Below are 26,610 nucleotides of genomic sequence, written 5' to 3' on the forward strand. Positions count from 1 at the left end.
GGGTCATACAGAGTACACGCACTGAAAGATTTTCTAAATGCAAACACAGCTTTAGGACGGAACCTCATATGGGCCAGGTGCATGTGGGGAACAAGCAATTCTATAATACTGGCAACTGTTCGATTTCTACTAATCATTGTTGAATCCGCTGCCATTAGATAATGGCACAATGAAATGGACATAAACAGTCTGAAGTAATGTTGTGAAAGCTTAAAGGAAACCTTATTGTTTTTTTCTGTTATGTCTCAGGGTTGTAGATGCTCAATGGCATTGAGAAATGATGACTTTACTAAGAATTTAGTGTAATATGTGTCAATCCGTTAACTCTTGTTCATGTAAAGGTATTATGTTGTGTTATGTTTTAATGTTTCTTTCTTATTGTATGCATATTCTCGTATTTTAAAAAGTATTGTGTGTATAACAAACACGTTTTATTCCGAACAATTATGTTTATTCTTAGTCATATCCTTTTTTTTTGTAAAGGTGCGTAAGCACCAAAAACCAAAATAAAAAAATAAAAATATATCTTACACAAACATTCCCATGATCCCTAAAACATTTTACAAACGTTGGCTCTTTTAACACCTTTGTGCGTTTTGGACAACGATTCCCATCATCCCTACGCAGCTCAATTAATGGTGAGGGCTCATGGGAATCGTAGTCTGAAATAATCTGACCAGCAAAACCTGTGCTAGAATGTTAATCTTCGCGCTGTCTTTGGTGCAAAGCGCTGCCTTGTCCATACAACCCAGAAAAGTGCACCTTTCGTGTTCGCGTTGTTGAACCTTCGCGTCCCAGTCACAGGCAGGTACGTCTAATCGCTGTGTTTTCACAGTTTAGAAGGCGGGACTAAGCGTTTTGTACGTTGCCCAGAGGTTGCGTGCTCCCACGTGACACCAGCGCCGTTTCTTGTTCCTGTAGTGGGAAGTAGTTGCTGTCAGGAAACATTTACGAACCATGGCAAAGCGGTGGCTGCTGAGTGTAGAAGAGCTATGAGCACCTCACAAGTGATACTCCTTGTCTCGAGAGTTCACGCTAGGGAAAGATGTCACCAATGCGGAGTTGTCTTGTATCACCCTAAAATCCCTATTTTAGAGAAGGGATAATCGACCACTATAATGAGAAAACGGCAGTTCTTCATTTAAGCAAGTGGTGGACGTTGACAGCGAGCTCCCCCTCCGATTGACAAACATTTTGGAGCATGCCTTTCTGTTCTGTGACTGGTGAAAAATAGAGACAAGTGCGCCCTTCATTACGTTAGTGATTACGTGTTCACCACCTAGCCCTTGCTGTCATTCTTGAATACATAATGATACCCCCTCCACGTAGTAAGTGTCAGATGAATAACACCTTCCGTTATTTTGTGGGTGTTATACGTATTAATCGTGTGTTCTCCTAGCCCACGTGTTGACCAACACGTTCTTATCGGCAGAAGGTCAGTACCCCTTCTACGCATTCAGTAGTAGACGCTTTGTGTACCCTTATAATGAAAGGTATCGCTTAGATCGGTGCTGCAATTAACTGTGAAGAATTGAGACAATTTCATCCATCATTTCAGTCCCAAAGAGTTGAGCCAGTTCCCACCTGCCTGTGAGTGATTAACATTGTAATTCTTTTCATGCCACGACCGTCCTGTGAGCATTGGTATATTTAGTCAACCCTTCTCCCATAGTGAAAAGGTGAGTCATTTACCCTGTCCTTGGAGTGGTAGAAAGTCCAGACCAGTTACCTACATCCGTGGATAATTGCAAGTAGAGGCCAGTGTTCTCTTCAGCATGGCATCGTGTGCTGGTGCCCTAGCACAAAGAGGAGCTAGTACTGGAGGACTGCTCAAAGGGTTCACGGAGAAGGAGGCTTCTGAGCGCCAACGATTAAAGGAGCTGTTGGCAGAGCAGCTCTCCGGAGATCTGCTCAGGTATTTCGCTTCTTTCATACTCATTTTGCTACTTAAGTGTTTTTGCATTTAAACTGTCCTTCTTTCTGCAACTTAACAGCATGTAGGACTAGCAATACAATGATGTTAAAATGAAGCAAAAATATTTATTGGGAATATGTGGCTCCCAAAACCCATTTATGTGCACAAGAAACTAGTTAATACAGGAAGGCCAAATAAATATTTATGGCTTGTCATTTTCTTTACACCTTAGTGCATTTTCCCAAAGTACTTCTGGAAATAGGTTCAGAGGGTCTCAGCAAGCGTGAAACATCTTGTATATACGTTAGGTATCTCACAGTATTATGATGATCTGCTAATAAAGTGACAGTGTATCACATTATTGAGAACATTTTTTTTAAATTCCCCTCATGGAATCAGCATTTTGGTAAGAACAGCTATACAGTGCCACCTGTTCTGTAAGAGACACAGACCACCAAGTTTTATTTAACTATTTTGGAAAATGTTGGCATCACCAAACTATGTGTTAAGTTCAGATCTTTGATTTTAGAATGGGGGCATATGACAAATACTGTTATGTTGCTTTGGATTCTTGCTCAGGCACCAGTTAATTTTTAGGACTACACTTTTTACATTAATATCAACAGTACAACATATTTACCAATTACAAAGAATGAACACATATCAATTTGATTTCCTCTTAAACAGCAATGAATGAACTATCGCCCCAATCAAGCATTATTTCTTTAGCAGGTGTCCCTCAATGCTTGAAATACAGATTTATAATACTCTAAAAATCAGATGTTCCTATTAATCCACTGAATGCTAACTTTGTCTGAGGGACAATATAGAAAGATAAGGGAAGTAGGGAACAGACCAATGGCTTTCCTTAAACAATATTTATTCTTTGGTATAATCTCTGGAGGGAATATAGGATCCATGGCCATTGACATCAGGTGGCATCTCGCTGAAGGAAAGGGTAATAAGGCTGCACCACAGTGACACCTTTCACTTACCAGTGATGATGCTTTCTTCCTCATGAGTACAAGAGCTCAGTATGTATTTTGACAGAGATTACAATGCACTGCTTGCTGCAGTTAAGAAAAATGCACCCATGAATCCCGGGACCATTGTATCACTTGTATGTAAAATACAGCACCAAACAATATGTCCTGTCATGATTTTGTAAATAAAGGCCTAGGGTGTATTATATGTATGGTTAGATCAGCTATTGAATGTGAGTATTAATGTTTTCGAAAGTATCTTCAATGAAGGGTGCAGTACTCTACTTGCATTTTTACTTAACCACTGCCATCGTCCATGTCAAACACGATTCAGACAGTATCGTAATAACATCATAAATGACATATGTTGTAAGGTTTTGTGAATGTTTAGTATTATTGCTACTTTAACTTAAGAAATCACCAATTTATGTTCCATTCATTTGCCACTAACCCTTTGCCCACGTAAGGGGCCTGCTTCAAAATACTTCACTAGCCCCTAACTTGAAACAATGGCAGTAGCACTGAGAGGAGGACCAAGCAGCATTTGCTGCTGCAAAATAATATACAGAACTGCTGTCTGGTTTCTAAAAGGTTACCCAGCAATGTCTAGTAGTTGTGGCTAAACGTGAAATAATTTAGCAGATCTATTTTTCAGTGCAAAGGTGAAATAATGAAACCTGGATTCCTGTGACTCAATTCTAAAGGCTTCTGTTGTTGAATTATAATATTACATATTACTGACACGTTGGATACATGTTCATATTGCATATAAGTAGATGATCCAGGCAACTTCACTTTGAATCCAAAGTAGAACATGTCACTGTGTGTTTCGTTTTTGCATTATCAATTATTAAACTTATCAGCAGTAAGTGAAGCCAGATGTATAGCCTTATCACTACTGTGAGATGGGCTAGTTGTTGAGATTGAATTTGGGGACTAAATTTATTATGGTGAACTGGGAGACACTGAGAATAGCCAAACTCAAGGTAAGGTAGCAGAGCGGCAAGGCTTGGTCTCAGTATGGCTATGAAAATGGTCTAGGGCTACAGTGAATCCTCACAGAACACCACCAGTAATTCCATTTAGATGGGTAAGTACAAAAAATACAATGATTTGTTAGGCCTTTGTACAAACACTAAGCAAGTAAAACGACTTGTAAAATGTCATTGTATTTTATTGTATCATTTCTATAGCTCGTTTTACAGTTGGTATGGTCCCAACATGCTGTAGGTTAAACGCTCTCGTGGGACCGAACTCCATGTATGGGAACGTTAGTATGCATGTGTGCATAACCGCCAGTACGAAGCTATGAAGGGCTGACCAAGTCCTTGCTAGCCACCCGTGTCGAGCCAGCATGTGGATGGGTGGTGGGAGGCAGTCTAGAGGGGGTATCCAAGAGCGGGATAGTTATTATGTGTGCAGCTATATATCAAATATTTGTTGTGAGCAATAGCTGCATTCTTATGGCAGAGGTGTTGTGCAAAGTGTTTTTGTGTGGTGTTTGATGGCAGATGCGTGCAGGTCTAGGGCTGTGCCTTCAGCTAAAGTTCCATAAGCATGGAGTGCAACTGATTTTAAAAAGCATTTGCTGTGACTTAGTGATTGCCCGAGTGCTCTAGCTACATTCAACGTTCACATAGAATCTTTGCACTAGCTACATTCTACACTCACCCAGATATTCTCTGGACAGATTGTATATTCATTAAAATACATCTAAGTGCAACACACTGCCTGCCCCCAAAATACATCTAAGAGCAACACACTGCACGCCAACAAAATACATTATAGGTTAGCCTTCACACCAGTGCTCCAGATAGTATTTTACTCCCTAGTTTTTAAAGTAACATGTTTTTGTAGGGAGTAAAAATGCCCAATGGGAGTATTTTAAATGTTAACTGAAATACGGAAACATTTTTGTAATCATTACTTTGCACCTAATTATTCATACACATTAAACTATACATGTTTTCTTCTTCTGAACAGGCAGTACTAATACCGGTTTTTCCTGTGGTACTACATCCACTACTGGTCCAAACAAATCCGTGGAACTGTGTGGGTGAAAGCATGGGCACAAGATTCTACATGTCTGTTTCCTATTTTTTGTTGGGAGTATTTTTACTTCCTATTTTTATTTTTTGGGAGTATTTGCCTATTTCTAGGGAGTAAAAGTGGCTGATATACCCCTTATCTGTAGGGCTGCTTCACACATTTCTTCTAAATGCAACACATAGGTTAGCCTTCACATTTCAGGTTAGCCTTCACATTTCTTCCAAATGCAATACATCAGCAAATTCAAGAGCACAGTGCAGGACAACATAATGTCATGAGTAGGTTGTAGTAATGTAGGAGTGATAGGGATTTACCAGAGCACAGTAATGGCTGTACTCCCCGCCCATACCACCTAACCTAGATGTAGCTGTGTCCCGTTAGGCGTCCATAGGCAAACAGGAGATGGGGACTGGCCAGACTTGAGCTGCTCTTTGCCTCTGGCCCTTAGCCGGCTGCCCTGGGAGGGCCTCTGAAATACAGCTGTTCTGGTTATGTGAGGGGGACACGATCACTGACAACCAAATGGGTTGACATAGGGGAGGGAGGGTTGGGGAATGGATGAGGTGAATGGGAGAAGGCAGAGGGAAGCAGTCAGAGAAGGCTGCCAGGACAAAAGGAAAGGCAAACCTACTGCATTAGCCAATTGCTAAGGGGTTGGGTGGACTAAGGAAGAAAACCAGAAACAAAAACAGGACTACTACCCAAAGAGTGGAACTCTAGCTTCAGACCAGCTCAACAAACGGATTGGAAGTCAAATTAGAAATACACAGAGATCCCTCCAAAGAGCACCAAGCAAGCCCTCGAACCCCTTACCAAGTGGTTGTTGTTTAGGATGGCTACAGAACACAACCAGGAAAGGCAGAGTGAAACAGTCAGAAAAGGCTTCCAGGACATTACACACTTTCTAGAAGACAGATATGTACATTAACCATTAGGAGAAGAAAGGAAGCCATTAGGAGAAGAAAGGAAGCATATGATTAAATAACCAGTGAAACACATGTATGTATTCAGATGTACGAAATTCAGTAAAGACAGTTTCGAATAATCACAGGACAGTTTCCCTAACACTTAGTGAGTCCAACCGGAAGATGGTTTGAGGTCTTATGCCCTAAAGTTATCAGTTCCAAAGTAAACTCGCTCAATCCCAGACACTAGGTTAGGCCTGGGCAGGGATCCATGACCAGGCCTCCATCGACCAAAGTCAGGAAAGAGGGCTTTAGGGACAGGACTTTATGGCCATGTAACCATTGGGCACACAGTCTTTTGTGCTTGGTTCTGTTAAGGAGGTCCCAGTGGTGACAGGCGCAGAGGTCACGTTTGGGATTTAGTTTTGGTCAGTCATGGTGCTTAGCAATCAGTTCAAGGCACCTTCCAGCTGAAAACATAAACAAAGATAAGGAGAAGACTTTTGGGGAGCAGGCGACCTCAGGACATGTCTGGTACGCAAAGAAGACGAATTGCAAAAGGAGGTGCCATGTTCAGGTCGAGACAGGCGATCTTCAAGGGACGAACAAAGGAACAGGTCCTGCAAGGCTACAGTGGATGCAAGAAGGCTGAAAATGCAGGAGCAGGCTGTTATGCCCACCTGGTATCCACGGGGATGCCCTTATGCCCTGGTTTACTGGATTCCCCCTAGACGTTCTCAAGTATGGGCGATGCCTTCTGTGGCAGTCGGGCCTGAAAACACAGGAGGACTGGATTTAGGAACAGACTTCGTTTCCTCCTACCAGCCACTGATGGCCCACTCCTCAACTTGTTATGTCTGGCGTGCTCTCCGTCCTGCCTTCTGTGCAGGGGCACGTAGTCTTCTGCGGGTTGAAGCGACTGAGTTAACTTCACTGGTGCTAACCCATTCAAGTGTCTTTAAGGAGGTAAGTCTGGTTATAGCAGTCTTTAAATGTCCTTGCTTTCCTTTCTTGCTAATAATGTCTTTTCTTGTTTGTTTCCCCTTAGGTGCACAGAGGTTCAGTGGGTGCGCTACTTGGATCAGGCTCCTGCCAGGATGATGGACGCAGGAGCGTATGATGGATGGTAGGTTAGGCACGAAGTGCGGCGCGGTAATGTCTTTTCTTGCTAACCTGTATTCTTTCTTCCTTTTCAGGTCGCAATGGTCTTTCTGGGCTTGTGAAGATTTCCGGAGCAGAACCAGTCAAGAAATGCCCAGCCAGGTGAGGATCTTGTGATTACTGCCGTGAATGCCATGAGTAACCTGTTTAACGTTGTCCTTCTTTCTCTCTCCCTCCAGGTGCTTCCTTCCGGTGCGAGCGTGGTGTCCTGATGATGCTGCCAACTGGATGGAAGACCACGAGCAGCAGGAAACGACGGATGGAAAGTTGCAGGTAAGAAGAGACTGGTAATAATGTTCTTTTGTCTCCTCTGCAGGTCCACTATTCAAGGATCGCCGGGTGCTGGTCTCTGAACACGATGAGCGTCACGCTGCTGGCTGCAGAATAACGCGAAGCACGTTCTGTAGCTTGGGTGCGGTTTATATAGCCCTCTGTAAAGTAGTCCAGGCTACCACACCCTAAAACACTTCACCGCACAGTCTGGTTCCTAGGAACTAGACTGTATGGGTGCCTCCATGTTGGCTGCACAGGAAAAGTAGTCCCTTCAAGGTAAAGTCCCTTCAAGGTAAAGTCCCAATCTGAACATGAGCCTGGCGCCAAAGGCGCCAGGACTGACTCCAGGAGAGTCTATGATGATAATGCAAGGCCCTTGGGGCCCCAAATGAACCCCGAGTCCTGACCCTACCTGGCACGTGACCATGCCAGTGGGGTTCTGGGTCACTGGTCGTGACACAGGCTTCTTGTTGTACAAGTTAAAGATCCTCCCAAGTTCCAAGGATGCACTCTGAATGGAGAAGGCTGCCGCGAGGCAGCCTAGGTAAAAGCTGGCCACTTACGAAGGCTCAGAAGGAATGGATCCACAAGCAGCCATCGAGACTGGTTGTTCCATTGGTCCAGGGGTCAAAGCAACACCAAGGGTCTTCTTGAGATCAGGCAAAAAGGCAGGGCTTCACCAGGACTTCACTGGAGTAGTTGCCGGTCAGCTGTAGGGGCCTCTTCGTAGAGGACTTGGTTTAAACCATCATCTGAAGAATTGCTGCAGAGTCCTCCTTTTACCCACGATCTGGACTGGAAGCTCTCCCAGGTCCACCAATGGTTAGGATCTGCACCATTCAACTGGCAGTGACTTTCCAAATATGGATGGCCAGTGGCCACAACATCTGCCCAGCAACAGACATTCAGGCACCAGGATGTGTACTGGAACCAGACTGTCCCTGCCCCCACATGTTCGAGTACAAACAAATTTCCATACTGGAAGTAACCAAAGTAGTTGAAAATATGTGCCCTACAACATGTATTGGTGACACAATACCATCTAAACTCATCATTGGCAACTCGAAGAGCTTTGCCCCTTTCCTCACATGTTTTGTTAACTCCACATTTGAACACTATACCATACCAGATACCATTAAAGAGATGGTAGTGACCCCTACTATAACCCTAAGGATCTTACAAACTTAAGACTCATCACTAATGCCCCATTTCTACTGAAAATTGTAGACAAAATAACCACCATCCAGCTCAGAGTTTCTAGAATGTAATTCGATCTTGCACTCAAGACAAACTGTCTTTTCGCCAAATCACAGCACATAAACCGCCATACTACCTTTTCAATCACAAATGCTTAACATTGTGTATAAAAGTAAAAATGGTCTACTAGTATTACTAGACTTGTCCTCCACGCTTGATCTTCTTAACCATTAGCAATTACTCCTAACCCTAACCACTGTAGGCTATTGTTCTGAAAATGCAGTAAGTTGGCTTCGCTCTTTCCTTAACAATAGGATATCCTGGGTGCAATGGGATAATGTTATATCTGACCCAGAGGAAATCACCTGTGGAGTTGTGATGCTGGAAATGCATTGGAGGGACAGGACCTCCGTATTCTTGTCCTTTATGCTTTTATCATGTATGTTCTGTCTCGTTTTCCGCGCAGGAGTTCATGTGGGACTCCTGGCGGTGCGGCTCTTACTCTTTTTGGTGGTGGTGAACAGACAAACCCTTGGGATACCCTTAAGGCACCCATGGGCCCTGTATTCCTAGTGTATGTTTTGGGGCACCTGTGTGTGGCCCACAGAGCAGGGTATGGGCTGGAGGCAGCTACATGCTGAATTTGACAAGTGCTCTGAGTATCCTTCATTTTGGGATACCCAGGCCCTGCCATAGTAATCAGTCGATTCCTGATAGGAGACAAGATGGCACCTGCAGCCTCTTGGTTTCTACTACCTGTTATCTTGTTTACCCAAAGTCCTGGGTAGCCCCGACTCTGTCCCTTCCCCTGACTGGCTGTTGGGTGGAAGAACCATATATGGTATTGTGGGGGAAGTCCAGGCCAGGCTGGCTGGAGCCTTCCCATTGACTGTATGTTGTGGGTACACCCTTGGGGTGGGACGTGGGTGAATGGATTGTGTGATCAATATGCATTCCATGTTATGGTTGTCTGGTATCTGGGTATGTGACACAAATAATGAGACAGCCCTGCCCGAAACTGACATGAATGCAGTGTGGTGTGCTGAAAGGCTTGGTGCTTGCCCCAATCCACAACCTTTTTATTGGTGTCTGGATTGAAGTGAATGGCCTGAATGCACTGTGAGCCTGATTGTCTGCCTGCATGAATGCCCTTCTGAATGATTGGCTGCCTGAGCTTGGCTCAGCAATGTGAACGAGAGTCAGAACAGTATATCTGGGGACCTCTCACTAACCAGAATTGTTCAGAAGCTGAAGTCGTAACTTGATGCTCAACCATGAAGCCCAGCTGGAAGAAGGAGGTTTTCCTGCTGCTTGCTGTCAATGAAATCCGAAAGCTGTCGAGCCTTCAAGGACTGATCTAAGAGAGGACCAGAGTAGGAGACCTCTTCTCGAGCTACGAGGGAACATCGTGCAAAAGGTAATCTTCACAAAGGCACCCTGGAAGCCAGTCCTGAAAAACTGTCAACGGGAGACTGGGACCGCTGAGGAATCCGGAAGTGAAACACGCAGACATCGAAGTCGATCATAGTCAACCAGGGTTCGTAGGTTTGCCGTAACCGCTGGAAGCCCGTCAAGTCATGTTGCCCAGAAGCGGGGGCAGCTTGACGCTGTGCTGCTCGACGACCGGAGACGCAATGCTCAGCCTTTGCCTAGAAGGACTCCCTTGCCATGACCATTGACCACTTTGTCCCGTCGGAGAAAGTCAAGGTCGTCGACGAACCGAGGATAATTTGCCGGTGGGTATGCCGCCACCCGAAGTCCACAAAGACATAGAGCAACGGATATCCAAAAAGCCAGCCGTGGTCGAGTCCCGACCGTTGACGCCGACGCCCGCTGCTGGGCAGACGTTCTTCATCGTTCTGCTTTGCAGCAACAAACTCTTGTCAATGAGGTGCACCGCACGCCTCATCTTCACAAGACATCCAAGACCGATCATCGACGAGCACTGTGAAGGTCAAAGTTTCTCTCTCGACAAGTCTTCACATTTTCTTCAAGGAATCTCGACGCCCTGTGGCTCCTGCTTTAAAGGGAGTTCACCGACGAAGGATCAGTCGACGAACCGTCGAAGAAACTCTGCTAAGCACAGGTACGTTGGGGGTAGTAAAACATTTTAGCAGGAAACAAGACTTTTTAAAAACATATATGGACTGGGCTTGTTGATACTTTATTTACAGGTTGCCCAGGTGGGGGGGGATCCTCACACAGAACTGTTTCATGGTAGTGGGACAAAGTCTTCTGCCATTGTTTAACCCAACTTGTCCTCCTTCCTATGTCCTATGTTGAGATACATTACTGTTGGATTGATATGCCATTAGAACTGTCTGCAGTTGGTGCATTTTAAAGGAGTCAAGAGTGAACTGTGCTACCACATAGACATTGTACATATTTACCATATCAGATTTGCCAAGCACAGTTTGTTATTAATTGTGTGTATATATTTGAACCTTATTTATATAAAGAACTCTGTTATCACATAACATAGTGTAAGGACATTCCTTTGTGGGGGCTTGGGGACTGCACTGTACTTAAGAATCAGCCTGCATCACCTACTGAGAGCTTAAGCCTTGGTTGCTCGTCCATTGCTACCACATAGAGAACCTTGCCTGGGGTGCTCTGTGCTTCTACTCTGCCATATAGAGGACAGGAGTACAGATGACTCCCCTCCAGTCTTTGCACCTAACCATCCTGCATGTACTGGCCCATGTATACTGTGCAATTTCCTTATTTCTGCATTTCACCCACCTACCTTTACCAGCTGTGCTACATTTTATATTCACCATCAGATGTTTGTACAAGGCAGAGATAATGTGCTTTTGATGTTTGGGGAGATGAGGAGTGCAATCAAAGAGTGTTCCACTGGAGCCTGGGGGCAAGTCTGCATACTTTTAGTACCTGTAGTAGAGTAACCTATGGGTTGGTAATGACCCCCCCCCACCCCTCATTGTGCTAAAATCTTCCAGCTTAATTTGTATTGTTGATTTTATTTTTTTATAAGTCTTCCAGTTTATCAATTACTAGTTTAGCTAATGGTCTATGAATCCCTGCATTGAAGGGTGTATTTAGCTACTAAATTTGATCACTAAATAGGTTGTCTAGACAAGCCCATTTTGAATAGTTTCTGTATTTCTGTAATGAGTTAATAGCTACGTGCACTGTGTGAAAAGTTGATTTGGGCATCCTAAGAAGCCCCACCACCACCGCGGTCAGTTTAATGTGTGCAACAAGCACCTTTCTGGTGCATCTTGTTGGGCATAGAGGGCCTCCATAGCATGCTTTTGTGTGAGTAATATATGCTATATAATACAGTTGTAAGTCTGGTACTCTGAGTCCTCCTTTATGAAGTGGTAACTTTAGTGCGTACTATGCCCCTCTGAGGTTGCCAACAGCCCAAATAAACCTCAGCATTACTGAGCGCAACTTTCCAAAATATGTACCGGTGACGGTAACCGAGGCATTAGTTCAAATAGACAGAAATCTGGGACGCACCAACATTTTACTTGGAGCTGCCTAGACTGTTAGGGAGAATTCTCCAAAATGGCTAATTTCCCTTACCTGCTGAGTCCCTCAGCAGCTTTGCTGGATTTCTAGGATTTATTATTTTCACCTGGTAAGAGTGTGAGCCCTTTTTTCCACCTACTCTACAGGCATCATCTTTTTTACTATGTGTTACACAGCACCTTCAGTGCAGTGACACAGGGTTGTCTTTTAGACTTCCCAACTCGGACTCCATTTTCTGGGACTGACTACTGTCTCCCAGAACATGTAATGTTGCCATTAACTTTATTAGTCTCTTTAAAATCCACAGACCCAGTACAAACTATCTTGCATTGAATACTTATCCCTTTTTGTCTGTTTCTCTTGGAGCATTGTTTCGCTCCCTTTTCACCAAGACTTGGCTGGTGGCAGTGGTAACTACCCTATTTTTTTCTACCGCGGTTATCTTAAATAACCTTGGTATTGTTTTAGGCTATCTTGGTAGCCTCGAAATGAAACCCGCTAGACCATATAAGTTTTTATACGGTTCCAGCTGGGTTTATTCGCCATTTCTTATTGAAAATGCTCTCGTGTTTTATTCCGCACGCCAAACCAGGTTTGGTTCCTTTGTTCATCGTCTTTTTGCGGGCTTCTCCACAGAAGCCCTCCTTAGGCCCCTGTATGTCGGGGGGGGGACAGGATGTGAGGGAGGGGTTTAGGACTCCCTGCACAGGGTCTCCTTGGAGACCCATGTCGCACTCTGATCTGATTGGCAGTGGTGACTGTCCCGGCGGGACAGCCACCCTGCTGTGTGATTGATAGCCAGGCTGTGTGAATGGGGGAAAACTGCATAAAAAGCAGGTCTCTGGGTCTGGAAAGGCAGAGTCTCACTGGAAGGAAAGAACTGACGAGGAGCTGACAGAAGAGGACCCCTACAACGACTGAACCACCCGGTGAAGCCCTGCTGCAAGTCCGAATCTTCAAGCTCCAACGACAGAGAAGATCTACCAGGAATCTTCTTCCCCTGAGCTGGTGGTACCAACCAGTTCGCCCAAACTGCAAGCCAGGGCTCCCTCCTCTGGTCGAATTTGCTGTACAGAGCTACAGTGAACCGGATAGCCCGGAAGGTCGGACCCTGCTTGGGTTTTAAGGAGCACACCTTTTATTCGTTGCTTTGCTCTGCTGCTGGTTTCTTCCCATTGCAGTGCAGGACCCTCCAGTCTTCCAACTTCATGTCAGTCCGACAGTCACTTCAGGAACCATGAGCCTGCAGGAACTGCCATAAACGTCCACCTCAGCTACAGCTTCTTCTCCATTTAAAGGTACTGTGCAAATCTGGTTGTTCGTTTCGTCCAGCCGCGGTGAAGGTGTGTGAAACCTTTCGCCAATCCGAGGGCTTGTCCTTCTCTACTCTTTAAACTAACCTTTCTGCCAACCAACTTCGTCTGGAACTCTTGGCAAAGACTTAACCGCGAACTACCCTGAACTGTGTGATCTTGAACAAAAGATTTTTGTCCTATTGAATTTGGCCCTGAGCCTTTTTGATTTGATTCCATAACTGTAGTTCCTCTTTCTAGATTGCCCTACTTATTTACCTGTTACATTTTTGGAGTGCCATTTTGCTCATTCTTCATTTTGAGCTTAACTTGTCCAGAATCTATTGGGAGTGGTGTAGTGTATTAGTAATGTGATTTTTCAACTGCTTTACTTTAGTGAAATGTTTTATAACTGATGTGTAAATAAACGTATATTCTTTTATTAGGAAACCTTGAGTCAGTGTTTGTTTGAATCATAGTAATTGCTGTCCTTTGTGTAACTATTGATACTATTCACTTGGTCTTGAGATAAGTCTGGCTGCTCAGCCATCGCTACCACTTTTACTGTGTAGTATAGGCTTGCACCAAATGTGAATTTGTACTGTCACTTGTAGTCTTAATTGTGTGTGGTGTTCCCAAAGGGCACTGCATATAATTCTGCCTAACATAGACCATCATCGACGGGTGTATCTTTATCCATTTAGACACCTTGAGCTCTAGCGCTGGCAAAGCTTTAAAGTAGTAAGTTTGTGGACACCCATATCCCACACACTTTGGGCACCAGAGAAAACACCATCTCTGCCCTCTCTGTGTTAGCAGTTGGAGGCAGAAGCTCATATTTGGCCAGGTTGATACGCAGGCCTTTCGAAGCCACAAAGTTATTACGGCTTTGTTTGGGACAATAATCTCCTGCAAGTTTGAGATGTAGGTCCGCAGGTCATCCACATATAAGAATCCAATCACTTTTTGAGAATATATTTGGTTATCTCTATCGCTATGTTTCTCCCTAAAGTAGCACACTAATGGCTCGTTGGCAATGGTGAGTAGCAAGGGCGAAAGAGGACAGCCCTGACAGTTGCCCCTCCCTAATATGTGATTTGACTAGGTAGCCGCTAACCCGGACCCTATCTGGGATGGTTACATAGCAGCTGTCTGGGTCAAGGATAGAAAGGTTCTTCTGACTCCCAGAAAAAGTGCCACTCTAGGTAAATCAACAAATGACATTTTTATGTCTAAAAACATTGCAACCACATGATTTGGGAGGTCCCCCAGAAAAGGTTGTGAAAAACAGCTGCAGATTGTGCTTCATCAATCTACCAACCACAAAGCCTGATTGATCGGGTAATACTAGATTATAGTCTCTCTGCACTTATCTAGCAACTGTGCCAAAATCCTATTATCACTGTTTAGTAGTGAACAGAGGCGGTAGGATGACCATTGTTTGTGGGTCTTTTCCAGGTTTGGGAATAGCAATTATGGAGATTATAGCGGTTTCCCTAAGCGTCTCTGGAGAATACCTCTCACCATCGATTCATTGTACATTTCATCCAGTACAGGGTCAATTAGGTCACAGTTTTCTTTTTAGGATTCAATTGTGAAGCATTCAGGAACAGTTGCCTTGCTGCTGGCAATGGCACCAGCAATCTCCATTGTGATAGGAACATGTGGTGGTCCTCAAGCCAAGGTGATTTCATCAAAAAACTTAGATAAATTGTCCTCATATGCGGTCCTTGTGAAGCATACAGGATGGAATTCTATTCCATGAAGGAGCAGCCGCTTTTTGTCTGAGTGGCTCTGAAGCAACCCATGACATCGGATCATGTCCACCCAAGCATTATGGGTTTCCTTATGGATGATACTGTAGAGTGTTTTATCCGGGCAGCCTCCTTCTCCATATTTACAATCCATGGACCGTCTGCCCAGAGAATTGCCTCCCACACGGCCAACGCTTTCTCCAATTTAGTGAGGGATCCTTTAAGAGATTTTTAATACTGCTGCTCTGTTGAAATACAGATGTCTATCATTTATGATTTGTATGCATCACAGAGAGTTCCTGCACTGTCGACAGACACAGCATTTATTTGTAATCACGTTTTGGATTCAGTTCTCAACTTCTGAATGCTACATCTGTGAGAGCTTCTGCTTTAAACTTCCATTTATTGCCTCAGTCGCTCTGTAGCCACACGCCAATGACCTAGTAACCAGGGAATTATCTGACTGTGTTCTCGGTAAGATCTCACCACAGACAATGAAGTATCTACTCTCTGGATAGATTATGGTCTGATCACCAGGTAAAGTGGACGCTACTGTGAATTAAAATTGCAACCCTCTTAAAAAAAGAGGAACGTACCCCAAGCGGAAATGGATGATGAGGACAGGCACATGGGTGGTGACATAGGACCAGCTCGTGCTGGAGGCAATATGAACACCTGCATGTCGGAGTAGGCTAATATATGGGCAATTTAGTCAGAGTGGAGCGAGAGAGACATTGTTCGGACACACCGTTGGAATGCCTGCCTGAGAGGCCCAGTGATCACTGTTTGGTTCATAGTTATGAGGCGACAGATGTTTCTGGTTGGGGGAGGGAGTGTGGGGAAGAGTATTCCCGTTGGGTTTGTTTAGAGTTCAATTACAGTTATTCACAGTACAATCAAATGGGAAAGGGGAGAGGTTAACGCTAGTCTGCGGGAGGTTTGTGGGCTTGCCCAGGCACAACGTGACAGGTGGAAAAGATCAGAAGGGCGGAGTCGGCGGTCATACCATATAGGGCGTTTAGTTGTCTGTCTTGGAACGTTCAAGTGCTCCTGGACAAAATTAAGAGCGGCCTTGTCGCCTATTTCTTGGCGGCTCATAAGACTGATGTTGTTCTGCTGCAGGGGATACATTTGCTGGGGTCGGCCTATGCCATTCTGGGGCGGGGAAAGTACTCGGTGGTGGAACACTCTGTTTTCGCCAGAGGCTCAAGGGGGGTGGCCATCTTGGTTCGGGGGCGATACCAATGGAAGTATACCATGTAGAGAGAGACCAGAGGGGTAGATACATTTTCGTGAGTGCCCCCTTATGGGGAGAAAATCTGTGCATAATGTCTATGCACCACCGACACTTCAAGATGAGACGTTCCAGCAGGTACCTGCCTTATTGGCTAAATACAGGGGATATGATGATGGTGGGGGGGTCCTTCAATGACACAGCACAGCCAGTGATCGATGGACTGCCCTACACGGGTCGACCCACAGACCCCCGTACGAAACTCTGGGCATTTATGGTTGCCACAGGTTTGAGAGATGTGTGGCGAGAGCTTCACCCCGGTTTTAGGAAAGATGGGTAATTTCATTTTCCCTCCAGTTCTGAACCCCCCAACTTTTTGCTTTTGTCTGACCATCCTAGCCTGACTTTTACCAGTGGAGCCCAGCCTTCGCTCTACTCCACTGGGCTTTTGCTCCTCTTCTTAAGGGGAAACTGTCATGCCCTTCAGACTGTCAGTACTGGGAGACATTGTTTCCCTTAGTCTTTCACTTTGTTACCATTTCTTGGTAACTTTTTATCAGTGCACAATGTACCGTCAAGTACAGACGCTGGGGTTTCTGTTTCATTTTTAAGGCCATAGGCACCCTCGAAGGATTTTTGGTGAATGTACACGTGTGCCCAAGCCAGAGCGGGTGGTAGCAGTTACTTTAAAAGCATGTTTTACTCTTTTCAATGGTCCAAACCGCGTTTACCGTGTTTGGCCCAGGACAGTAGCCAGTGCCTAAAATGGCGATGCCACGAAGTCATTTGTTCTGTCCTTTGGCCATTTTGTTCCTTAGCCTTCCCCAGGTCGAGCCGAACTGGGAAATTCCTTATTTGGACATGCAGACCCCCACGCAAACCGAAGCTTTCACAGGCTTCTGCATGCCTTGTGTGTGTGCGCCCAGGATGTGGGCTGGACTGTCTAGTTCCAATGCACATCCTGGGTGCCAGGATGTCTGGTGTGCTGGGATGACTAGGACCATCATGGTCCGTGATTGGTCCACGTCTGGGATGGTTTTATGTGAGCAGATCTTCCATTGGTTGCCCTTCATTTTGCTGCGAAGCAAACTATGGATAAGAGAAGGCACTCCAAACCCATTCCAGGTCGATCTTCTGGGTTCTCACCGAACTTAGTAAAGGAGCCAAGTATCCTGAACCGAAGAATCAGATCCGTGCAAGGCATAAAATAAGCAGTGGCGCATAGCAATTTGCTATGCAATTCTGTCAGTTTGCTAATCAAATTGACACTTGTGTAGCAAAGATAGCTATTTAAATTGTCCTCTTCAATGAAAGCACAGCTCACCCTGCATTCATCTCTCGACCTCTGTGCTCTCTTTCTCCACTTTTCTCTGTACACTTCAAGTCCTAATGGAGAGAAAGTGCAGCAGTAATCATCTCCTCCCCTCTTAAGTGCCAAAGGCATGTGTGGGAGTGCTAGGCAAGAATTTTATTTTTTAATAATTGAAAACTAGAAATAATCGGAATGCTACTTTTATTAAGCTTTGTATATGCTGTCTGGTAAAGACGAGTATGTGTCAACTTGAGATAAAATGTAGGTTGTTACATAATGCATGATTACAGTATTGATACTGTAAAACACTGCATCATCTCTGAAGTTTAAGTTAGTGTATTTTGTAGGGGAAGATGCATCATATTGACGAGTGAACAACTTGAAAATGTACATGATCAAATGCTTTTGATGGAAAACCTAGTTCTGTAACCTGCAAGCTGCATACATCTTGCAACTGGTTCTCAACCCATGACCAAACCCATTCTCCTTCACATTCTATATTATGACCCAGTTGATTTATACCAGGTAACCTGAAATTGAGATGACCACAAACTACAATATTCCATCTAGGTTGCCCAGTTCTCTGCCTGCTACGCAATCCACTATGCTTAGTCGCTTTCTTTCCTCTTATATAATGAATACACAAAGCGAGCTAGATGCTTACTCAAAGTAGTGATCAATAGTTCCATCCAGTCTTTAACACATCTATTGCAATACCAAACACTGTAGTTAGACTCCAGAGCTCACTTTGTTTTATGATTATAATTGCATTATATATTACCACCAGCAGGAGACAACTGCCCAAACTTTTCAGAACCTTTTTATCATCTCTTTATTTGCGTCCATTCATGCAGCTAATCTTTTACATTTTATAGACACTCAGCTGTGGCTCGCAAAGTCTTTTCGCCGACTCGCTTAGTCGAGTAAATTTTATGACGGGCCAGTAGCATTTGCAGGAGATGTTTGAAACTGTTATGTAACATTTACTTAGTTTGCAGTAAATGTCAAACAAACATTTCACTGTGCATGGCTGGCCTATGGGTGGCAGCAGTGTGCCAAACAAAGCGTGTTTGTAGTGACTTGCATCATTGTACACAAATCGAAATTTAACAATTTTTGTCCTCCATTGCTATGGGTTGCATTTCTCTAAGGTTGAATTGGGAAACTAAGCTTCCCGACCTGCAGGTCCAGCTGAATTTTAAAGAATTTGCAAGACCTGAATCCTTTAGCTAATATTTTATTTCAAGTGGTATGCAAAACTGCTGTATTGTTCCTCATTTTATGTCTTGGGTACAAATAACGTCTGGTGACATTGACAATATTAGTACAAAATTGCTAATCAAATGGGTCTGTTTGCTAATTTAAAAAAAAATGAATTGGCAAACTCTGATAATAAGTTGGTTATCGGCTGGTCCGCCGCTGGAAGGTTCAGCACCCTGACCCCACTGTTGTCCTGTCGGAGCCTGTTAGGGAGAATTCTCTGTAAAGGCTAATTTCCCAAACCTAGTGAGTCCCCCAGCAGCTTTGCTGGATATTTGGGGTTTCTCCTGCTAAGAGTGAGACTCTTTTCTCCCACTCTTAGACATGATTTGAGAATGTCCTTTGACTTTGTAATGTGTTTTATGGGCTATGGGGTCTTTTACTCCATAGGGCTTCATGTGTTTTTGCTATATGTGTTACACAGCACCTTCAGTGCAGTAACACAGGGGTGTCATAGTGACCCCCAAACATAGACTCCATACCTTGGGACTGACTACTGTCTCCCAGGGCATGTAAAGTCACCATTGACTTTACTAGTCTTAAATTGTGAACAGAGCCAGTACAAACCATCATATTGTGGAAGTACTGATAGAGGTAATTTGATTGCCCCTGGGTCTGTTTTTCAAGGAGGCACTGTCCAGTCCCCCCTTTTCGAGTTTCTGGCTGGTGGCAGTGGTTACCACGCGAAATATTCCACCGGAATATTTTCTATGGGATTTTCCCATTCATTTTAAACGCACCACTTTTTTTGGTGCAATGAAAAAGATACTGCCGGGTTATTTATTTAATATTTATTCCCCGGTTGGGTCTTTTTGCCAGGACTCGGTTTTAAAATGGCGTTTGTGTTCGCCTCTGTAACTCCAACCCAAGTCGAGCCCTTTGTTCGACTTTTGGCGGGCTTCTGCACAGAAGCCTCCAAAAGTGGTGCCACGCTGTCTGGGTCTACAGGATGTGTGGGAGGGGGGGGAATAGGCACCCTGGACTGAGTTGCCTTGTCAACTCAAGTCGCACTCTTGTGTGATTGGCCCAGTGGTGAGCCGCCCGGCTCACCACTTAGCATGGTTGATTGACAGCTAGGCTGATGAATGGGGTTTTGCTGCATAAAAGAAGGGCTTTGGGGACTGGAACTTCAGAAGTCACCACAGGACCTAAAGAATCCGAAGAGGGGAGAAGCTGAGCCATCTACGACGACGACACCACCGGTGGAGCCCTGCTGTACGAAACTCACCACTTTCCCGACGACAGAGAAGATCATCTTCCAGGAGAGTCTTCTTCCCTTTGAGCTGGTGGCACCAACCAGTTCACCTTTTTCGCCTTCCTGGATCGTCTCGTGGTAGAATCGCCCATGCCAAGCACCCCGGCGGCCGGATAGCCACGCTTCACCACTACCACGAATAAAAGGGTAGTACCTTTTAACCGGGAAACTCCGCGGCTGGTTCCTTCCCTGGCAGCTTTCCTCCACGTCGAGATCTTCTCTTACCCTGTACGAAGCACCAACTTGCACCCGCTGCCAGGAAGAACTGCCCCCGCTGGAGCTTTCTCACCATTTCAGGTACTGTGTCCCGCCTGGTCTCCCTTGCAACAGACTGTTCAAGGTGTCCCGTAAATCCTTGACTCTCTATCCTGGGGTGACCTCGGACCCGTTAACATTACCTTTCCAACTTGATCCAACCTCTTTTTGACTTTCCTGCAAAGACTTTAAGTGCATTTCCACTGTGTGATCTTGGGTACATTCCGCCTTGCTCTCTCCCAGAGTGGGCCTGGCCTACGAACGTTTTGCTCTACAGTAGACCCTGCCTTTCTTGACTTGCTGTGGTTCTTTAAAAGTGTTGGTATTGTGCGTTTTCCTATTTCTGCCTTTTCTCTCCCTTTTTAAAATAATTATTGGAGTGCCGTCTATGGTTACGCGCTCACCTCTGTTTTACTAAATAAGTGGTGTATGAACCTAGACTTGTCAAATAATTAATTAGGGAGGTGTATATATTTCTAGTGACTGGGTTTGAACTTGCTTGACATATTAGTGCCAGTGTATTTTTACAAGTTTGTTTTTAAATAAATAATTATATACTTTTATACCAAATCTCTGGTCAGTGTTTGATTGTGCTACTGTATTTTTAGCCCTATTGTGTATACTCTGTATACTGCCTAACTCTTCTTGAGAGAAGTCTGACTGCTCAGCCACGGCTACCAGGTAAATCTGGGTGGTGCAGACTGCTACCAATTGGGTTTACTGCTTACACCTGTAGTCTTAAACTTTTTGCAGTGGTCCCTATGGGGACTATGGGAACTGCACAGGTTTGTGCCTAACAGAGCCCCTGTTTCTCATCGATCACAGAATGCCTGGAAGGGGCGCTTCACCTTAACCTGAAAACAAGGCTCTGAAAGTGAGCATTCCCCAAAATACAATTCAAACTCCCCAATGAGTCAGTAAAGGACACACCCCAATAGGGAATGAGACCGAGACCAAGTGCGGGTGAGTTTAAGAAGCAAAGTTTATCTAGATAAAATAGGGCATGCAGAGAAATCTGCTTACTCCGAGAGCGCTCTGCCAAACAATACACTGTCATTGCATTAAAAAGGGTTACAGCATCATCAGTGACGAAAATATATATGGTACAAAAGTTACAATTTCATTGGATGAGCTGCAGATCCAGTATAGCTTCATAGGCGCCGCCTCCAGACGATTGGATAGTTGCTTGGCGGGAAGGCGGACATCACGTATATCAGCTGGGCTGGTCAGTGCGAGGTGAAGGTCATGTGGTTCTGGGTGAGGTGATTAATACTAGCTCTCTAACCTAAACACCACTTCAAAGCATACAATAAAAAAACAATCATTTGTATTCTGACAGGTTGGGAGAAAACCATATATCTCACTGGCTGCTTTTATATACATTGTCCCGAATCACCGGTCATGTGAAAGGTATGGGGGGGTCATCTCTGTCAGGGGGAATGGGGGTGAACGCTCTGTGCGGGCCCAGTGGAGGGATGAGAGGATACATTTGTTGCTCTGGGACATCCGTGAGAAATGGGCCTGCAGCAGCATAGTCGTAGGGAGAGGAAAAGGTGGGGGCCGTTTGCACGCCGTGCGCGGATGCTGCCGGGGAGGGAGAGAAGGCCCTGGGGCAGGTAGTGTGGCCTAGTTCAAAATAGTGGAGTTTCAAACACACAATAAAATGGAGTTCAAGCAAGTTCTCATGGCCTCTTCTGCAGGGCATAGGGGAGAAGGTTGGGTTGCACCTTGGACCAGATCTTCATATGTTAAGTATATTGCTGCCAGGTAGTACCGCTCCCCAGTGGGCACCAGGAGAGGGGGGGGGATTAGCACTGTACCGCCGCTCAGCTGGTCCCAAGGGCACAGGCCCCCCCGAGCCTCTATTGTCCAAAGGCGGCACAACCCTCTCCTTTTACCCCAAGATGCCCCACTTACTTGTGCAGGATGTTCTCGTGCCAAGGGCCTGTAGTTCGTTTTGCGGTTCACACGCCTGTTCCCAACGTGCCTTTGTGATATACACCGGTGTCTACGGAGCCTGTCTCCGTGTGTGGTCCTCCCTCTGTCGTTCGTTCACTTGCGCCCTGGGATGGGGGGGAGAAGGTGTCTCCCCGTGGCGCATCCGCAGCCTAGGGATAGGCCTGTGCGTGTCCATGCAGAGTATAAACGTTCGGCTACTGCGACCGGGCCATCTGCGTTATCTCAAGGCCAGCACGGCCTGTTCGTGTAGGGTCGTGGGGGGGGGGGGCGGCTCCGGTCCTGCCGGCGATCAGATTCAGCTCCTCACAGTCTGGTTCCCCCTCGACACCTCTCCGCCACAGATCAGCCGGGTTGCCAACCTGGTGGAGGGTTGGTGGAGGGCCGGTGGCATAGTCAGCCCAGTGGAGCTCCCGCCCCCCGCAGATGCTGCGGGCCCTTTCCATACAGAACCGCAGCCAGCTTCCAGATGGCGTTATAATGCGGGGAGGCTCTGATTTTCTCCAGGATTTCGAGGGGGTGGTGTGTGGACCTTCCCTTCTCCGCCGGTATCGTTTCGCCACAGCTTTTTTTTTCTTAGAAAAGTCAGGATAAATGTAGGATTCGGGCAGCCCAGGCGGAGCAGCAGGAAACTACGACTGCATCCGACGGCTGCTCAACAGCGGCCACTCCTGAAAATCCTCTGGAACCTATTGTGGTCTGGGCGTTACTCCCCTAGTCGCCCCTTTGCAAGCCAGGGCATGAACCTCTAACCAGCTGTGCCTCGTACCATAATCCTCCAGGTGGTCTTACAACTCTTACCTTCTCCACTGACTCGGTCATGGGGTATAAGGTCATATCCTAGTTTATGCAAATTTACAACCTCATTCCAAAAAGCTGCATAAACCATATTCGAAGGAATAAGATAATAACACGATCATTCCTATGGGGATCAACAAATTCGACCCCCTCGATATCTGTACTAGCTATTCGTAGTCCCTTTTATTTCCAAAAATAACTCAAATATTCAGGATCTATTTAAAATGCCAGGACCACCCACATCAAACGGGTATTCCAGCATTAGCTTCTACGGATTCGGCTTCTGGACCTCAATAGCAACCCTGGCCTTTCATGAAAGCTCCTGTCTCAGGAGAGGCCAAACCTCCGCCCTCGCATTTAGCTGTATTCTCAAGCTGTATTCTCAAAGATGTTTGCTCTTACTTATTTTCTTTTTTAAGTTACATTTATTTTACGCCTCAATAATACAAAGGGTAAAATGGAGCATAAAAAGTACAGTGAGAACATAACCAGAGAAAACAGCACAATCAAAGACAGAGCAATACGTGCCCCAATCTAGTTACAATGGGTAGGATAAACATATGGTGAAGATGAGATGAAAGCAAAAGAAAAAGCAAAACAACGTATCAATGCATGCTCCCGGAATTGCCTCTGCAAGGAGCCAGGAAGGAGCTGGGATGAGCGTTGTGAGCCTCCTGCCATGAAGTTTGCGGCTCTTCTTTATGTGCTTCAACTTTTGCAACTACGAGACGGCAGTGGGGCCGCCCCTCAACACAGCGCCCTTGCTATTTAAGGTACAGGCACACACCTCTGCGCATGCGCGCGCCTTCGGGAGTGCCTCTGCAAGTGCCTGGAAGGAGCTTGAAAGAGGGTGAGCCTCCTGCCATGAAGTTTGCTGCCCTTCTTTATGTACTTGAACTTTTGCAACTACGGTGTGTTCTTTGAATCCAGATCGGCTAGCAATTATGACAACGCTGCCTGGATTTGGACTTGACTTGTGCTAATACTTATTTTGTTTTTCTTTTCTTTTTGTCTCACCAAAGACGGCAGTGGGCACGCCCCCTCAACACAGCGCATTTGCAATATAAGGCACCGGCACGTGCCCCTGTGTGCGCGCCCTCGGAAGTGCCTTGTTGGGGGGCGGTCCTGAGCCCCCCGTTGCGTTCCCGTAAGCCCCAGCCCCGAAAGGAGACGCAGACACAGCCTTTCGGTTCGGGCTTCCCGGTCGCTCTGCTCGCGGCCGGGAACGCCCCTTTATTTATACACTAGGCGGCGGCGTGCTACGTCACGCCGCCGCGTACGCCCGTCACTGCGGGCAACGCCACACTCCTCCTTTTTCGGGAGGAACCACAAAACAGTCCTTTTAATGATCATTGTGTTTTAACACACACCACTATGCTACAAAACCCCACTGCACACCCAACACCCCTTTATTGTCAACCACCCGGATCCCTGCGTCACAATTTACACACTAAGTGTCCAAGAACATACTCGTTGAGTTAAGCAGGTTTCCCTCGCCCAGCCCTCTGGGGGTACCTCCTGCCTACCTCCGGCCCGCGGGGTCCCTCAGCTGCGGCTCCCCGGATTGGGGAGTCTGGGAGCTCGTCCCGGAAGTCACCGTCGCCGGAGTCCTCTGGTGGGTCAGGTTCCGACGGAGTGTCAGTCTGGGGATCACCCAGTTTCTTGAAAAAACTCACATTCCGGGTAACGGCAGTTCGCCCATCCGAGGCCGTCACCATGGACCCCTTGACGGCCACCACATCCAAAGGCTCGGGTTCATAGGGAAGCGAGAGCTTCCCGTGGGGGTGTCGGCTGCGGACCAGAACTTCGTCTCCCGTCTCCAACCGTTGGGGCCGGAGACCCCGTCGTAGGTTTTCCTGGTCAACCCTTGTTCTCCTCTCCGTCGCAACCCGCTGATCGTCAGTCACTCCCGGTTCCTTCTCCCCCACCACTGGGAGCAGACCCCGGGGACATCTTTTGAACAGCGCTTCCGCAGGAGCCACTCCAGTTGACGCATGCGGGGTGGTTCGATACACCCGCAGGAATTGGTACAGGGCCTGTTGAAGGGGTTGACCCTGTCCCTGGGCAATCCGGAATGTCTTGTTCAAAGTCTGCATGAGCCTCTCTGCGTCGCCATTAGCTCGGGGCCACAGCGGGGACACCTTTCTGTGCTGCACCCCGCAGCTCTCCATTAGCTCGGAGAACCGCTCACTTTGGAAGGGAGCCCCGTTGTCTGAGCACAGGGTGTGGGGAAACCCGTGGGCTGCAAAGATCTTCTCCACCGCCACCACCACATGCTCAAACGCCACAGACTCGACAAACTCCACCTCTGGATACCTGGAGTACTCGTCAACAATGGCCAGGAAGTGGGTGCCCACCGACGTCGATCCAAAATCCGCGTGGACGACCTCCCAGGGCCGGGTACCTCGAGGCATCACTTCTATTTCGGGCTCCCGTTGCAGAGGAGAAGCTGCCTGGCACCACACGCATGCCGCCACAAAGTCATCAACCTTCCTTTCTAGTTCTGGAAACCAGACTTTCAGCCGGAGTCGCGCCTTGGTCTTGGCCGCGCCTTGGTGTCCATGGTGTGCCAGGGTGATTACCTCCCTCACTTTTGACAGGGGTACGACAATCCGGTCACCGCGGAGCAGAAGGCCCGACTCCGAAAACGACAACTCATCTTTGACCTTCCACAGCTGTTCAAGCGTTGTCTTGGCCTCATGCGTCCGCCCGCCACCGCCTCAAGGACGGACTTCCAGGTCCCGTGTTGCATCGAGTGCCTTAATACTTGAAAGCACTCATCCTGGGCCGCCGCGGCCTCCAGCTCCGCCAGCGGCATCGCATTTGGTGTGGCCGCCTCTACCACCATCTGCACATGGTTGTCAGCCTCCTCCTCACAGGCATCGTGCCCCTCTCCCCCGCGCACCCCCGGGTGGCTGGACAGGTAGTCTGCCGCATTGTTGGCCCCAGGCCGGTACACCAGGGTGACAGAATATTCAAGGAGGGCGAGCATCCACCTCTCAATCCTTGCTGGCGGCTTCGACGATGACCCCACCAGAATCGGGAGCAGCGGCTTGTGATCGGTGACCACCGTCACCGGACGACCCAGGACATAGAGTCGAAAATGTCTGCAGCCCCACAGCACTGCCAGGGCCTCCCGCTCGATCTGGGAGTACCTCTGCTCAGTCTCTGATAGTGCCTTACTGGCATATGCCACTGGTCGAACTCCCCCCGTTGCTGTCCACCTGAGTTAGCACGGCCCCCAGGCCAAAAGGACTGGCGTTAACAACGATCTCCGACTCCAGGGCTGGGTCAAAGAACGCCATGGTGTCTTCCGTTGTGAGGGCTGCTTTGATGTCCTCGAAGGCGGCCTGCTCAAGTGGGCCCCAGTGCCACGCTGACTCTTTCTTCGTCAGCGCCCGGAGTGGTTCCGACCTGGAGGCAAGGTTCTGGATGAAACGTCCACAGTAGGTCACCATTCCCAGAAAACTCCTCACCTCTGACACTGACTCTGGGGGCTTTGCCGCCTTAATG

General features: G+C 46.7%; 1 protein-coding gene across 3 annotated transcripts in view; it reads left to right on the plus strand.

Annotated features, from left to right (window-relative positions):
- Positions 1-897: 897 nt before the first annotated feature.
- The window catches only part of BTBD8 (BTB domain containing 8), a 2,362,893-nt gene continuing 2,337,180 nt past the window's right edge, over positions 898-26,610 (plus strand). For 2 of the 3 annotated variants that reach the window (XM_069641787.1, XM_069641786.1), the window contains exon 1: positions 898-1,915. In XM_069641787.1, coding sequence (XP_069497888.1) covers positions 1,776-1,915 — 140 coding nt within the window. In that variant the 5' untranslated portion in view covers positions 898-1,775. The remainder of the gene's footprint in view (positions 1,916-26,610) is intronic. The other variant, XM_069641785.1, reaches the window with a different exon arrangement.

Source organism: Ambystoma mexicanum, chromosome 1q (genome assembly GCF_040938575.1).
Source record: "Ambystoma mexicanum isolate Mex_15411 chromosome 1q, UKY_AmexF1_1, whole genome shotgun sequence".
Taxonomy (NCBI): Eukaryota; Metazoa; Chordata; class Amphibia; order Caudata; family Ambystomatidae; genus Ambystoma; species Ambystoma mexicanum.